Below are 17,217 nucleotides of genomic sequence, written 5' to 3' on the forward strand. Positions count from 1 at the left end.
CCTCTAAGGAGCTTCTGTTCCGGCTGAGTCCATAAACTACCGTAGTTCCTGTACTAGGTGTGCAGGTGTCCCTGTAACTTATGTGTTGTGCACAGTACTGTATACTATGTATTAAGAGTGCAGGTTACTGCTCCTTGTATGCTTATGGCATGGCTTCCTGATATCTGTGCTACGGGGGACATATGTTGATTTATGTGTTTTCGTTCTTACCTAGCTGCTGCATTTCGAGCCCTGATGTTATGAGATGTGTCACATTATGCCTTGCAATGACAGGATAATGTATATTATTTCAGGATGTACATTATGTGTGCAGTGATGGTGTTTTCATGACGTGTGTAACGTATAAGTCTTACCTTATTGCACTAACTGTGATGTTATGACAAGTCCCTAGTTGACAGAGTGATTACTGGTTTATGTGGTTTTGGTCTATGTTTTATGCAATACAGAAATGTATTTTTATATACAGCTGTGTGGTGTATTCATCGTGTCACTGGTGTGTGTGTGTGTGTTGCACAAACGCTTAACACATTTACTCTGGGATAAGCCTAACTGCTCTTGGCAAGTAACCAAGGGGGTGAGCAGGGGTTATCTTCAGCGTGTAACTCCATTACCCTGACTAGAGTGGTGGCTTCTGCCTGGCATAGACGCACACCTCAGCTAAGCAGAGACCCAATTTCTAACATTACTCTAACATTAAAGAAAGATATGGATTTATATAGTGTAAATCTAAATAAAACTCATTTGCATAGTCAGGGATCTTTCTGAAAGTAGATCTGGCGTCCTTGCTAAACGCTGGACACCTCTCTTCTAAAACAATTCCCTAGTATTCCCCGACTTAGGAATGTAGACCATTCCCAGAGTTCCATAAGAGGAAAAATATCCCACCTTGTGATCCACCTTTACAGATCTTGTTATAAAAATCCACATTTTCTTTACAGGTGATGCAGGTTATTTCTTTCGAATTTCCAAAATAATAGGTCTTTTTTATGCTAAATGAGGTATAATCATGGTTTGTTAGAACGACCGCAAAAGCAATTTTTGAGGTGCAAACTCAACTAGGACCTTGCGGTATAGCCTCATTTTTGGGTCTTAAGTGCATTTGCCAAGTTAATGCTTCTCGCTTTGATACAACTACCACCATTTGTGTAAGCTTGCACATCTGCGGGGCATACTAGACATTTCTACTTTAGGCATACAGCCTAAGAGTTTACAACAACAAAAGCATGTACCACTTGTAAAATACATAATTCAGGTGTAAGCATGCTCGCTTCTCTCTCTGGGGAAGCTGGAGTGGAGAACAGAATAAATAATGCTGACCATTTTGTGCAGCGCTCAACACACAGTGAATGTTCTCCTGGTGCTTCAGTGCTAGGTCCTAGGTTTACAAAGGGTTGTGCAGTGCGCGTTAGTTGTTGCACAATTCTGAGCTGCACCTTAAGGCCTATAGTCATAACACTTTGCACACCTTTGTGCCAGGTGACCACCCACAAAACAATTAGTAAATAACTCACTAGTTGTTAGTATTACACTCAGTGATGTTTTTTTTTTTATCAAACTCAAAAAAGTGAGAAGTGCAGTGGGCCCTGCTTACTCCAAAGTTTTATCATGCAGGGTTGACGAATATCTCTGCAGCGGGTGCACAGCCTTTGTGCCATTTCGTAATTAAGGTAGTCATTTCCAATTGACGTTAAGGTGGGGAGATACCGGGGCTGAAATTAATTGTTTCGGATGGCATCTTCGCACGTGAATGCGGCCACTGCAAGAAAAAACTCCCTGGAATGGGTAATAATCTGGCAGCCCCAGAATTATTTCACCTATATCGCGGCCTAGGCCTGGAACGAGCTCCCAGTCAACATTAGACACTCCCCTACTCTGCATACCTTCAGGAAGAGCCTCAAGACCTGGCTTTTCGGTTGACTCGGAGCTGCACGCCACCCTTCCCCCCAGCTCCTTGAGACCCTCTCGGGTGAGTAGCGCGCTTTAAAATTCCCTCATTGATTGGTTGAATTATCAGGTCCTTTTCTATAGGTCTTCCATGTATTCTAGGGTCCTATCTGCTTATATTTAGCATATGAGTGAGAGGCGGGTGTCTAATGGGGTATTGGGGGTCGGGCATGGTGTGTGGAGGGTGTTGGGGCATGGAGTGCAGAGGGTGTCGGGGCATGGTGTGTGGATGATGTGAGGGGCATGGTGTGTGGAGTGTGTTGGGCGTGGTGTGCAGAGGGTGTCGGGGCATGGTGTGTGGAGTGTGTCGGGCATGGTGTGCAGAGGGTGTCGGGGCATGGTGTGTGGAGGATGTGAGGGGCATGGTGTGTGGAGTGTGTCGGCATGGTGTGCAGAGGGTGTCGGGGCATGGTGTGTGGAGTGTGTCGGGCATGGTGTGCAGAGGGTGTCGGGGCATGGTGTGAGGAGGGTGTTGGGGCATGGTGTGCAGAGGGTGTCTGGGCATGGTGTGTGGAGGATGTGAGGGGCATGGTGTGTGGAGTGTGTCAGGCATGGTGTGCAGAGGGTGTCAGGGCATGGTGTGTGGAGGTTGTCGGGGCATGGTGTGTGGAGGGTGTCAGGGCGTGGTGTGCGGAGGGTGTGGGGCATGGTGTGTGGCAGGCGCGCAACACCCATTGGGTTCACCGGGCTTCAGCCCCCCCCCCGTCATGTCTGTCAGCCCGGCTGAGACAGCCTCACGGGCTGGCGTCCGTCTAATTGCAGCCGGACCCGAGTACTTCACAGGTCTTTAAAAGACCATTTACTCGTTAATTAGGCTTTTGTTGTGTTTTCACCCCTTCTTACAGCCACTCTGCCCATGGCTGGAAGACTTAGCCCCCCCCCGAAATCTTTTTCAGCCCCCCCCCCGAAATTTGGTTCTAGTTGCCCGCCTGGTGTGTGGAGGGTGTCGGGGCATGGTGTGCGGAGGGTGTCGGGGTGTGGTGTGCGGAGGGTGTGGGGCATGGTGTGTGGAGGGTGTGGGGCATGGTGTGTGGAGGGTGTGAGGGGCATGGTGTGCGGAGGGTGTCGGGGCATGGTGTGTGGAGTGTGTGAGGGGCAGGCTCCAGGGTTGCTGAAGGAGTGTTACATGGGTCAGGTGGGGGCAGCCCTGAGCCTCAGCTCACGTGCTCTACTCAGAGCCCTGGTGGTTTTACCGGGTGCGTTTTGTACCCGGTATAATCGGGTCCTTGTCACCGCGCACAGAATCAGACCTGGCAGTACGCTGTCGTCACAACCCCTATCCCCATTTCCCTTCCCCCTCCACGCACCTGGGGATACTGAACGTGTACTTGCCTCCCTGAGTTAAAACTCGCGGAGAGTTTTCTGGCACGTCAGTCACTCTTGAGGCGAGCGGCAGCAGGGACAGAGAATGGTGCCACTCCGTTGTTTATTCGCAGATCATTAATTCAAACATGGCTCTGCAGTTCTTGAAACATCTGGGTAATATTCTTGGGGGCATATTTATAATAACTGACGCATCCCTGCATATCAGCAGGGATGCGCCAGTTATTTTGCGCCCCAGCTCCGCCATCATGGATGCGCCGCATTTATAATGCGGCGCACCATGGGGCAAAAACGGCACAGATGCGTCACGCATCTGTGCCGTAAAAGTGGCGCATTGCTGGAGTTGCGTCGCAAGCGCGACGCAGCTCCAGCAAGGCTCTGGGGTGCCCTATCTGCACAATGCTGCGTCAATCCTTACGCCTGCTTCAAGCAGGCGCAGGGTTTTGACGCAGCATGGGCTCAAAAGTGACTGAGTGAAATCTTGTAGATTTCACTCAGCCACTTTTAGGAGGCGTTCCTGCGCCGGAACGCCCCCACCTGCCCTGGAACGCCTACATGTGGCGCAGGGCTTTACAACGTGACGCATCTCCCAGATGCGTCACGTTGTAAATACCCCGCACCATGGCGCAGGATTTGCGCCGCTGCTGCGTCACAAAAGTGACGCAACGGCGGCGTAGATGAGGCGCAAGTCAAACATAAATCTGCCCCTGAGTGTGCAGTGAACTCTCCGTCGCAGTCTAATGATGTAACATGTTTTCCAACAGTGACTGCACACCACTAGAGCAGACTGACACTAATCATGGAAGCGAGTTTGGAACTTTAAACCCCCTAAAAGCTGATATGAGGTCAGGACCGCGTGTGCAACCTGCAACTAGTGGTGGGCGAGTCACTTGAGCCTAAAGCCTGGCTCTGGCTCAGCTCGAGGGCCTGTTGGAACCTCGAGCCCATAACGAGCCGAGCTCCTAGGTGCATTCTGCCTGCCGAGCTCCTCCGTCCCCACCCCCCAACCCCCGATCCCGACCCTGGATGTGGCCTTACTTAGGGCCAGAGCTGTCGACTTTGGACCTGGGGAGCTTGGTCAGAGTCTCCGCATCAGTTCGTGATTCTGGGTAAATCACTTTATTTCCCCATCTCTATTAAGAATGAATGGTGACTTAACTTTATTTGTGTAATGTAGCTGGGATGTATGTAAAGTACTCCAATTCCTTCCGGTCGAATCCACGCTGGATAAAAACAGCCGAAAGCTGCCCAAAGAGCTAAAAAAAAATCCTTAAAATAAGGCATGTAACTAATAATAATAATCTGGGTCTGTACGGTGTTTACATGAAAAGTGTCTCGCCTGTTAGTTCATCAAAGTTGCATGTTTAAATAAATCTCGCTTTTAGCAAAGTACTTCTCAGTGCAGTGTGCTGTAATGTGACGTTTTAATGTCAAAGCTTCCACATGGTAAAGAAACACCTTTTTAAATGTTGAGGAGACGTTATCATATTTTACAGTATGTTCGGTCCCAGATTTAAAGAGCAGACATTACAAGGCTCGGCTCGTGCCCCGGTGCCCGGGCTCTAACATCCGAGCCAGACCCTTGGGTCGGCTCTGGCTCGGCTCTCCCCGTTCATTTATTGGCTCGCCCACCTCTATCTGCAACAGCACCCACAGTAATGTGTGAGACTGGGGGTGCTAAAGACCTGTTCAACAGTGACATCTAGCGGCTGGCCACTGTATGATCCTGGAACTGGGACTGCAATGTAGACCTAAATCACTAGCAGGTGGCCTTCTCTGTAGAAGGAATAAAGGCAGCGCTGGAAAGGAACTAGAGGTGCTTGATGGACAGGAGCCGAAGAGGCCTGCTAATGATTAATGCTCTGAAGTATGACCGGTTGCAGGATAAAACCGCGCCTCGCATTGTGAGTCAGCACCTTGGTAGTAGGATACCGTTTTATAAACCCTGGTTATAAGGGATCGTTAAATCCCAATACTGTGCAAAATACCTGTTTCCACCGAGATCGGAATGATAAGATGTGCGGCACTGACCCTGCCATTCTGCAATTTTCACCAGTTACATTTTGGCCTGCTAAACCTGTCAAAATTTACTGGTGGAAAAATGCAAGACAAATTTCAAGACATGCATGATTAGTTGGAGCGTACACTTTCCCTCAATATCTCATCAATTTTAAGAGGAAAACTCAGAAAATGAGATATTTACCGTACCTGGTAATTATCTCACCGGAGTATTGATATTTACCTGGTTCTGTACATATAACATATTGTTGTGGGGTCTCCATATGAGACTGAGGGGCATTTTCACGAGGGAATGGCGAAGCGTGGCGTTAAGCAAATATTGCTGACGTCAAGCTTCATAAAAAGTGACGTTCCTGTGGCCATAGGTACTTGTAAATATGCTCCTGAATTACTGATACCAGGGTGCCAGGATGTGGTGCGGAAGGCACAGTGAAACACGTGGGGCCTATTCACAAACTGCATTTTTAAGGACGTTCAGTAGTACCACTAAAGCATTGCTAATTTACTACAAAATGTTATTCACAAACCTACATGCGGAGATCAACACCTCCGCCCATCTTTTATGTGCGGAGATCTCCGCTCAGACTATGCAGATCTCAGCGCGAGTAGGAATACGTTTAGTAGCAAATGTGTAGGGACAGGGGAGTGGCTGTAAAGTGAGGAATGCTTACTACTAAAGGTGGGGTAAGGGAGGAGTAAGGAGAGATTAAGGCAGGGCCAGGGAGGAGTAACAAGTGTTTAAATTAGGGCTCGGTAAGATTTTAGGTTGTGTCATGCACCCAGCAATCAAAGAGTAAAGACCATTTTTGCAGACAAACTCCACCTCTAAAGTTACGACAGCCCAAAAAGTCCAGGAAAGTAGTAAATGTACTCCAAATTAGACCAGCAACAAGTCCAGCACCACATGTGGCTAACCAGTGGTACTGCAACACCCTCCCATAGAAAATAATGGCGGTAGGCGCTTAAATAGAACCCGGTAGGGAATAATGTTAAAATAAATTAATGTATTTAAACTTTCCAAAAATATATTCACATTTTAAATATAAATTCTAAATAACTATTGCATTTCAAAAATATTTTAATTACCCTTTTTAAATGAAAAATAAATGTAAAGTTATTTAAAAAAAACATTTATTAAAATTAATTCTACACAGAAATGTAGTAACTTTTAATACAAGATAAATTAATATAAAAAATTATCTTTAGGTGGATTTTATACATCTTTAAAATAATACTTTTAATTGAATGTAGTTAATTTGAATATTAAATTCAAATCTAAGTCAATAGCTCTGTAGCTTTTTTTTTATTACTACTACTTTTACAGTAAAAGATAACACACTGTAGCTAGTTTTTGCCTTTTTGCATTACAAATATTTATCTTTCGAGGCTCGTGAGACTGATTTGCCCAGGACCGCATGTTCCAATATTAGAAATGTAAGCACCATACTCCCCCTCCTTTGGATCACATTTCATTCTGCTAGGGAGCGGTTCATTGTTCTGGTGTGTTGAGGGCATAAGTACTGGTGTGGGACTCTTTTTAGTCTTTGGTGGGGACTCAGAGCTCAGACACTAGACGTCACTGACACAGTCGTGATGTCAAGAGTGCAAACTATACTTTGCAATTGCATTATCCACATTCACATCCACAAGTCACACATTTCCATACAATTTTCACGGTGCATTTCCTTGTCATTGAAATGCTCACTGTGAAAGGCACATAGGAGCACAGAAGCAGCTTCCCATTTGTATTATTGAGTTAGGTAAAGTGCACATTTTCCACAGTGGCTCTAATTTATAATGAAGATATTGATGTGTAAGCTTTATACCTGCCTGCCCTGGTATTTAAAGCAGTGTTATCATACCAGGTACCCACAAGACTGTGGTATATAAAGCACCATCGCCATGATCTCTTCCCACATTGCCCCAGTATGTAAATAAATATGTTTCAAGCATCTGCCATGGACAGACCTCCACTCAGTATCACCAGGCCCAATCCTGCAGAAGCTGACATAGGGCGGGGAATGCAGCTCCTTCACTTGCAGTGTTTGGTGGGGGCGAGGGGTACGGCTCCACCGGAGGGGGTGTCCAAGTGCCTGTGGGGTTGTGGAAAATGGCAGCTGAGTGCACATCTGGGCCTGCTGCTTTTGAGCGCCACACATGCCACTGGTAAATAAAACTGTCTGTAGAGCACACAGGAAGCTTGTAATCGTTTCTGAAACTTGCTAAATACCTCGCCGGAAGTGTTTTTTCTTCCTCCAGCAGGCCACGACTCTTGTCTTCAGACCTCCTCTGAATGTTGGGTTGAACAGAGCAGGCTGTTGTCAGCCAGAGGTTTGTGGCTGCAGATGGGTGAGGGAGAATTGTCCCTGTGGCTGCTTTTAGGCCACTATATCCTTGGTGTACCCCAGCCTTAGCACATTACACCAGCACACAATCGTTCCCCCAGAACCGGTATTGACTGCAGCCCTATTTCCGGGCCAGTCCATCCCTAGGTGTTGCTCTTGCTAGCTACAGCGCGATTGTCAACATCACAATTGACAACTTTTCTTGTGAGTTGACCCACATTTGTTGTGTCATTAGGCCTGACCAAAAGGTGGGTACATTTTAAATTGGCTGGCGAGTGCAAGGTGTGGTCAACAGAGCAGGAATGTGGACTGGGACAGGGAAACACACTTCAAGAAAGGAACGTGATTTTTGTAAACTTTCGTTGTTCTCCCAATCTGGACATTTTATACATGCAATGCATACCAGGGCTTGGAGCCACAGGATATTGAAACAATTTATAGCTAGTTTCTGTATCATACAGGCTTTTGGTGCGTTGTGGGTTCCTTAGTTACAGGGCGTGATATCTCTGCAATGCGCTGCAGTTGTGCATGAAACCGCTTCCTGTCGCATGTGCCTGTTAAGTATATGTGCATGCAGCCTCGTCATAGGATACTTCCTCGGGCTTCCGCAAGTAGTCTGCTAAAAGAAAGTCGTGTAGGCTGCCAGCTAAATGTTTTAGGAAATCCTACCACATCTGACCCTTCTCTGTGCCCGAGGAGGAGTAGCTACTCACTGTGTAGCGAAGCTATACCAACTTCGTGCTTTTTTGTCATTTTCACGGTGCTTGCTTGGGATGTATGATGCTACATCACAAACGTTAACATCGCATGCCATGACATGGCAGTTTTCACACCGCACGTTCTTTTACATGGAAAGTATCCACAACGCAAACCATTACGTCACATTTCCATTGAAATGCATACAAAATACATTTACAACGCACACAAACACCCCGCATGCTTTCACTTTGCGATTTTTACCCCTAGGCCCACTTCCCTAAACCCGAAATTCTAAAACCTTTAATTACTACCTTACACGGGGACCCCCTGACCCGACCCTAAACCCTAAACCCTGAAGCCTAAAACAGTACCCTACAGTACGACCCCCTAACACTTCCCTAAACCCTAAACCCTAATAAAGCACCCTACAGTAAGACCCCCTGACACTACCCTCAACCCTAAGCCCTAAGCCTACCCTACACTACGACCCCCTAACACTTCCCTAAACCTTAAGCCCTAAGCCCTAAACTACACTCTAAGTACAATCCCCCTTACCTCTCTCTCCTCGCGTCATCTCTTCCTCGCCTATGTCCTGGTGCTTGTCCGTCCCAGAGCTCGTCCGCCTCTGTCCCGGTGCTCCGCCTCGCGTCCATTACACCACATGCGATTTAAAAACGCATGCGTTTTAAAAGCGCATGTGATGTAAAGGGACACATCGCAAGGTGTACGCGTCATAACGTCGCCTGCATTGTAACGCATGCAATGTAAAGGCATGCGTAGTAATGTCAGCTTTGTAATGGGTGTTCGCCGCTTGCTTGTTGTATGTCCACCTAAGATAAAGTGTAGCTTTATTTGCCAGCTCTCTGCGGGTCAATGCGCGTTAGCTCAACTGTCCATCTCAAGAACTCCCTCTCTGTGCTTGTGCTGCATACGGGCAAGCGTTCACTAGCTCCACTGTAGATTTCTAAGCCACCATCTCTGTGCCTGCTAGGCCTGGGTAGAGTTCACGGAGTTCGAAGTGACCAAAAAAACTCTGCCGCGCTAGGTGGTGTTCCGCATGTGGGGGAGCATGTTAGGTCACACTGTTCACACTGAATTTTAGCCCCAGGTGTTTGTCCCCTGCTGGAAAATCAGCGCGTACTGCCCCCTGTACAGCGCAAGGGGGTACTGCTTCTTTCTGCCGTTCGAGTAGATGTTCTACTCGAGCAGCAGCTTCATCAACTCGAACGGAAGGTTTCTTAACTTGAGCAGTTGCGGCAATCCGTGACTGCCGGCGTTGAGAAATCTCATCGGGAGGTGGTCTGGAGTAAGATTTTCCTCGCTCGTGCTTGCCAACTTAATGTTGATGAGCATACGCAAGGGGAAAAGTTTGCTCCGGAAAAAACTCTGTTCTGCGGCACAAAGTTTTTCAGAACTCCGCTCCCTACATGGAGTGCGCAGTGGGAAAAAACTCCGCGAGTGGAGCTGATTTTCATGCTCAGGACTAGTGCCTGCTGCACTGTCCATTCCAAACACATGCCTATGTACTTACTTTTTTGACTGTCCTGAGGCGTTCCAGCTGCACTGCCCATCTTAAACATATCTCTGTCCTGCCCGGCTCCAGGATTCTAAATCTAGAGACCTGTGAATAATCCTGGGGGTGAGGGTGCATGAAGATACATGGGGGAAACTATGTTATACATGACTTCTCTGTCCCGCTCCTCACATATAAAGACATTATTTCTTCTTCCTTTGTGCTCTCGGTCTTCCAACAGCTGTGTCCCTCCTTCAGACACTTGAACATAAAATGGCAATCACAATTGGAACATATGTGGCCACTGGTTCTGTTCCCTCTGCAGAAAGGTCAAGGATGAAAATAGGTTTAGGAACAGCGTGTTAAAAATCTTTGTGAGACAAAATATATTTGTTGTAATATATTCAAAATAAGTTAAAGATTATTTTTTGTGTTCTTTCTTACACGCAGTGACAAATGACTTTTCAATATCTTATTAGGATGTTGTTCAGCAGGGGGGAAATAGATAATTTCATTTGTGAAAAAGGAGCGCCCGGCAGTAGTGGGGCACGGGGCAAGATTGAGGAAGGCAGATGGGCAGGGGTAAGGCTACTTATGCCTGTCACTTACCTGCCTCTCTTGCCTCCCTGCTTTCCAGTGCTCTTATCTACAAATACTTCTTTAAATGCGTGTGGGCAAGCTGGCTGCTTTCATTTAGCACGCTGGCAGGGAACCATTGTCTATCATGCAACAATCAAAGCACTCAGTTGGTCGCATAATTCTCATTTACCACATACTGAGGGAATTCCCACATGGGAGCACACACATGTAAAATGTGCACTTGCTTGATCCATATTACAGAAGGTGCAGCTCCATCTCTAATATTATCTGCCCCTCTGCATAACCAACAGACACAAACTCTGTTGGCGCCTCCAGGGCACTCTCTGTCATACCTTGCTCTTTCCCTGCTGGCCCTTACCCCTGGGGGACCCATTGCCTAAACCTCAGAGTTAGGCTAGGCCGGGGCTATTCAAGGAGCCCTGTTCTAAGCTGCTGATTTCCCATTTTTGTGGTGCTCTCATGGTATTGTATTGTCAGGGCCACTGGAATTATGCATCAGGTGAGCACCAAATTATGCGGTAGGGTTAACTAAATTATGCGGCAACAAAAGACAAACTGCGCGCCATAATGCACACTTTTGTTTTATAGAATTACTGCATTATTTTGACATTTTTACACACAGTAATACTGTTTAGACCAAGATTTTTCCTAATTAGTACCAGTTTAACAACCAAATGCAGTAATATGTAACTGACAAATGACCAGTTGACCTTTGCGAAGACCTTCTACTGCGTGCAAACCATTTCGCCCTTTTTTTTTTAGTAAGTTCTGATCTGTTTCAGCTAGAATTTTTTTTAAATTAAAATCTGCAGTTTATGCAGCAGATGATAGATTATAAGGTAAATGCGTCAAATCCATAATTATGCAGAAAAAGCCCCAGAGTCACATATTTCCAGTAGCGCTGAGTATTGTCCTTGTGAAAAATGTGTTTAATTTACCACTGATGTTTAAGCATGTGTTTTGTTCTTTTATAATGTGCATGATAAATGTGACCACACATTTTACACCTGGCGGTGTATCATTATTCACGCGTGTCTGGCTCCTCATAATGCTTACATCTCTGTAGCTGTATATGTATATATATATATATATTCACACATATATATATAAATTCACACACACACACACAGACACACACACACACAGACACACACACACCATGTTTGTGATTACTTTATAGGAAGCTGACATCAGTGATATGATATAACCATGATGAATACTGTAGTTTTTTCCCCAGGGTGTACTCTCCATTTGGTCCTTGGCTCTTGTAATTTATTCTTTAGTTGTCCTCATTCTATAAGTGTCTTCACTCTGCGTGTTGTTGGTAATTTCGTGTTTTTTAGTACACATTTCTTTCTCCACATATCGAAGGGTAATATGGCTCCATACATCCCAGATATGGTTATTGGTGTCATAAGGTGCCTAACTAATTTAGATGTGGAAATCTGAATTTGCACCGAGGTAGACGGTGGGTTTGCACATCACTGACCATAGCTTTTCCACTTCACCCCTCTTTCCTATCCAGCAAAAAGGCAGGCAGGCTCAGGGTCTTTTTTATCTCCCACAATAATATTTGCTCAAAATCTAGCAAGATGTAAATCATTTCCCCTAAATTCACAGCTACTGTCCTTTAAAACTATTTCTCACTTATTTCTTTCAGGTTTACAGGAATCAATTTGCCTGCCCCGGTAATCAGCAGCAAAAATTGGCTTCGCCTACATTTCACTTCTGACAGCAATCACCGGCAGAAAGGATTCAGCGCCCAGTACCAAGGTATGTATTAAGCACATATTCAGAAATACAAATGTCTGTATATTAGGGTTCTGCTTTGTATGCCTCATGGTGTGTCTGCCAAGGGAATTGAAGTGCTGCTCTAAGAGGAGGAAGGTCACAGTTTAATAGGAACCAAGACTGAGTTGCTGCAAGGCCCGCACAATTATTTAACATACAAATGTGAGATTGTTTCTGTGATGAAGCCTTGTGTCATTTATGGTAGTTTGGCTCAATGAGTAAGTCCTGGTTCTGATAAAAAAAGCATGTAATATATGTGGAGCAACTATACAAACACAATCCAGTCTGAAAACAAGACTTAAGCTCCAAATCAAGTTTATTAAGATGTCAAACATGTAGCAGGCATCAGTATCAAGGAACCAAAAAATGAATATTCCAATGTCCCTTGAAGAAAGAAACAGTCAAAGGCGGCAGGGCCTCGGTAGCAGATACAATCGAAAAACTAAGGGTACTTTGCGTAGATCATAATTTTTCAATTATTACTTTTATGCAGCTCTGGAATTTGTCTACGCATGGATGCTTATGTAGAAGACTTGACCCATAATTCACAAGCAAAGGGAAACTTTAGTTTAGTTATTAAGTAAAATAGCTGAACATTATGAAATTTCCTGAAATGAGGAGTCTTAAATCCCCAAATATCCGTCACACCAATTCAAATTCAGCGTCCCTCAATTTATTAGGTATCTCGAATTAGTGCTTGCAACAGCGACATTTGGAACTTGCCACGCTTTTAAACCATTGTTGTTGACCATATCAAAGTTTTCTACGATTCTGGCCATTTTGAATTGCAGACCAAATATTCTCCTCACTTTTGCCCTCTCTCTTGCAGGAGATACTTTGTTACCTCCAAAGAGCCTCTTTCTTTGAATCTGTGAAGCTTACATGATTTCTATTTGGGTTCCACCCAAGTCTTCTTCTTCTGAGAGCTCTAATTCAGACTGACAAGTCAAACAGGTCAAGCCATTCTCTTGAGAACTCCAAGTTATGTCGCTTCATCCCCCAAAAATATCATGATCCACGGATGTGTTTGCTAGACCTCGTGCATGCACACGAGCTGCCAAAATATATTTTTCTATGCGAACCAGAGCAAGTCTAGGGATCCACACACACACACACACACACACACACACACACACACACACACACACACACATACGTGCTAAGCAATGCCTGATTTATTTCTGGGAGCCCTAAAACAGACTGTAGCAACCTTGTTAAGCAAGGGTTAATAAATGACTTTTAAAATAAATTTACCAGCTGAAATCCAGTCAAGACAGACTGCAAAGATACAGGAGGGGGGGGGGGGGGGGGGGGGTAACGAGAACACTCACATCCGCAGCTTAAGATACCGGAACAGACTTAACAAGATTTGCAATTGGACGGCGCGTAAGTTTATCAGCAGCAGGAGTCTCATCACTCTGGCTGTTTTTCCGGTGAGCATTAAGATGTTATTAAGGGATGATTAGATTTGACCTGATCCTAAAGAGATAGATAGACATGAGTGATGCGGATGTGGAAGCTGAACAGCTATCTCACATTTTAAGAATTAATTTGATCCCAGTATATTATGCTCTTAGCAAACAGGTAATTGTATTATATACTGATTTTTAAAGCAAGGATAGATACATTATTTACATTTTACATTTTGGACCAATCAGGAAGTAGCGTTGCCCTGCATGAGCATCACACAGTGATCCAAATGAAAGTTAAATTTTCCTTCACATGCACGTACCAGAACTTTGCTAGGGACTGGCCCCATGCGAGTAAAGCTCAACACTCGACACAGTGAGTGCCGTTGAATAAAAGTGGTTAAAGCGATGTTGCCAGGTGTGGCATAAGATTTCAGTATGAGACTGTGAAGGCAAGTATTGCATTGGAGGGAGACGGACTAGAATGTACATGTAGAGAACAAGGAACTCTAACAACTTATACAGGACGGATCCATTTCAGCTAACCAATAATCGCGAACGGGAACTGTGAATTTGAGATGTTTCCTATATAAAGAACAGTTAAGCCTTAAGAAAGTTCAATTTGTGACTGTGCATCATATGTAAGCCAAATATAATTGCTACAGTGAATAAATTAAGAAATAGTAAACTAATAATAAAATGACACATTATAAGTACCCACAAACTGAGAACACTGTTATTAAAATCTTCAGTTTGTCCATCATTGATTCCCTATATCAGTGCAGTGCATTAAAGGTGGGGGGTCTGCCATATCTTGCATCACCAATAATTAGAATTCCTGTATGTCACATTTTTGATGATTTATGGCTGAACCCTGCATTGACACCTGAAATCGCCACAGCCATCAACCCCAGCTACAAGATTGCCAGGGAAGGCAGAGTTCACAAGCTAGGAGGTGAAATCACCATCAACCACAAGAACACCATCAGCTACACCACTTCCACAGACACAACATCTTCATACATGAAACACCTGATCCACAAGCTCCATGTCACAGCAAACTTCACCCTAAGTACACTTTCATCTACAGACCCCAGGACCATGCACCAATTTCACCGACATCATCATGGATTTCATTGCACGAATCCCCCTCAATGCTAGAAATTACATCCCACCAGATTTGAACTTCCACCTGGAGGACCACACCAACCCCAATTCAAGAGCACTCATTAAAGACTTTGGAAGTCTGGGCCTCACCCAACGAGTGAAGGGACCTACGTACATTGCCAGACACCATCTGGACCCTATTTTCACCAACTTTAGCTACATCTAATTTGATGAGCCCACATCAGTCATCTGGTCAGACCACGCTCCTGTTAAGTTCCGCATCCCCGTCCCGTCCCAACGCACACACACCACTGCCAGAGAAGCCCACCGAAACTGAAACAGCATTACTGACCAGGACTAACATGCACTCTCAACACTTACAAACCCGAGCACAGGTACAGCCCCCCCAAAGCCATAAAAAGTGTCAACTATTGTATCACCTCCTGAGCTGACTGCCTGGCCTCCCTCAAACACAGCAATACAACAAGATCCAGACTACAGGCATGTTAGCATCTACTTAGGCTGATGAAATGTCACTGCAAATAACTGGAGCACAAAAGAAAGAGCCAGGACAATGCAGACAGAAGCACATTCCAATTCCCACTAAAATGCAACCACCAAATGATCTGGACAACCAAACGCGCATGTCTTGCAGACCAAATCGATGCCAGCACCAACAGAAGCAAATACATTTTCCCATGGTGAAAGATTTCACCTCACCATCGGGAGCCTCCAACTCAATTACCCCCTCGCACGACCTCTGCAACATTATCTGTCAATTGTTCACAAACAAAATAACTGCCATTTGCAGCAACTTCAACCACCAAACCAGACAGACCTCGCCAAACGCCTCCTGATCTTATCCAAAGAACTATTTTATTAATATACCCTACCGACTCCTGTAGCAGAGGAACTGCATAAATATACGTGTTCACCTTTTTTTGAGATCATAATTCAAATATCATTCATCCCTATATAGGGATTATTATATTTGAGTCAGCGATATGGGGTCCATGTAGATACCCGGCCTTCCTTTGTTGTTTGGTCCTAGTCGACCCTGAGGGTGGATGCATTATTGTGTGGTAGAGAAGGAGTCCATCAGTGAATGATCTGTCTCTGGTGCTGTGAGGATGCAGTTCTGGGGGTGAAACTGGGGCTGGCAGACACAGAGATCACAGAAATAAAGGAGGCCAGGTCATGCACTTTAAAGAAGAGACCTAGGGGCATATTTACAAGGGCATTGTGCCACAGGACCATCACTTTTAACGATGTTCCTGTGGCGCAATGCCCTGCTCCATATTTACAAAGTAGAGTTAAGCCGCTTTATGCAGCTTAACACCACTTTGTAAATATAGTACCCTTAAACGCAGGTATCTGTGTGAAAAGGGTGTGCAATGGCTGTTGCTGTGGACAATCCACCACATCTCCCATTGCTTTTCGATGCTGTCCCAGATTTACACGGATCTGTAAACCTGATGCAGTGTCAAAAACGCGAGAGCAGTTGCTTGAATGGTGATACGAAGAGAAATACTTTTATTTCTCCTTGTTTTTGCTTTTCCTATGTGTGCTGCAGGAAAAAAAGCCATTAATGATTGTTTATGTGCAGGAAGGTGTTCCTTCCTGCACATAAACAATCATTTAATAATTGTCATTCAATAAATGATGATTTGCTACTTCTATGTGTGCTGCATTTTGCTAGAAGGCAAAAGAAAAGCAATTTAGATGATAAACGGATGTGAATGAAGGCCCCCATCTAAAGAAACCTTCAATGTGAATAGGTGTTGACGGAGCCTTTCTGAGCTGAGGGTTGACGGCTAGTCTTTTGAGATAAGTGATGGAGGTGGGACGCTAATAATAGATATATGACTTTGGCACAAGCAAATATGGGGGTAGAACTGAGATTATATGAATCAAAGTTTGGAGGCTGAGAGTGAGGGAGTGCTGCCTTCTTTACCCCTGGGTCTCGCACTTTCAGTTGCCGTGCTCTATAGGTGACAAGGCTGCACTTTGTGTTTTTGGGAGCAGGGATATTCTGGGGCATTTCCATGAGTGCGAGATACTGTCTTGAATGAGACACTGGTAATTTGGACCCGAAGTTTGATTCTCAAGATGAGGCAGATTAGCTCCCCCCCACTTCGTAGTTGGTTTCATATTGTTGGGTCGGACTTCGCATTGATAACGGCACTGCAGATGAGAAGAAGATGTCGGGAGAGTTCCATTTCTGGGTTGGCAGAGAAAGGAGAGGGCATAAAGATGCTATATAGTACCAGTCATCTACCTGAATGCTAAAGGGCTTAGTGCCCCACATAATTGTGAAGCAATCTAGCAGTAACCACTGATAACACAACCATACATAATTTCAATATACAGGAAATACACTTGGAAAAGCCAAGTCAGGGGCCAATTGAACGTAAAGCTTTCCTGTGGCATCTTACTCTTCTGCATACTCTAGATGTAATGGAGTGGC

General features: G+C 45.1%; 1 protein-coding gene across 1 annotated transcript in view; it reads left to right on the forward strand.

Annotated features, from left to right (window-relative positions):
* The window catches only part of CSMD2 (CUB and Sushi multiple domains 2), a 1,634,099-nt gene that overhangs the window by 938,247 nt on the left and 678,635 nt on the right, over positions 1-17,217 (forward strand). The window contains exon 6 of the mRNA XM_085648024.1: positions 12,104-12,216. Within this exon, the coding sequence (XP_085504150.1) occupies positions 12,104-12,216 (113 nt within the window). The remainder of the gene's footprint in view (positions 1-12,103; positions 12,217-17,217) is intronic.

Source organism: Triturus cristatus, chromosome 3_2, assembly GCF_964204655.1.
Source record: "Triturus cristatus chromosome 3_2, aTriCri1.1, whole genome shotgun sequence".
In the NCBI taxonomy this organism is placed as follows: Eukaryota; Metazoa; Chordata; class Amphibia; order Caudata; family Salamandridae; genus Triturus; species Triturus cristatus.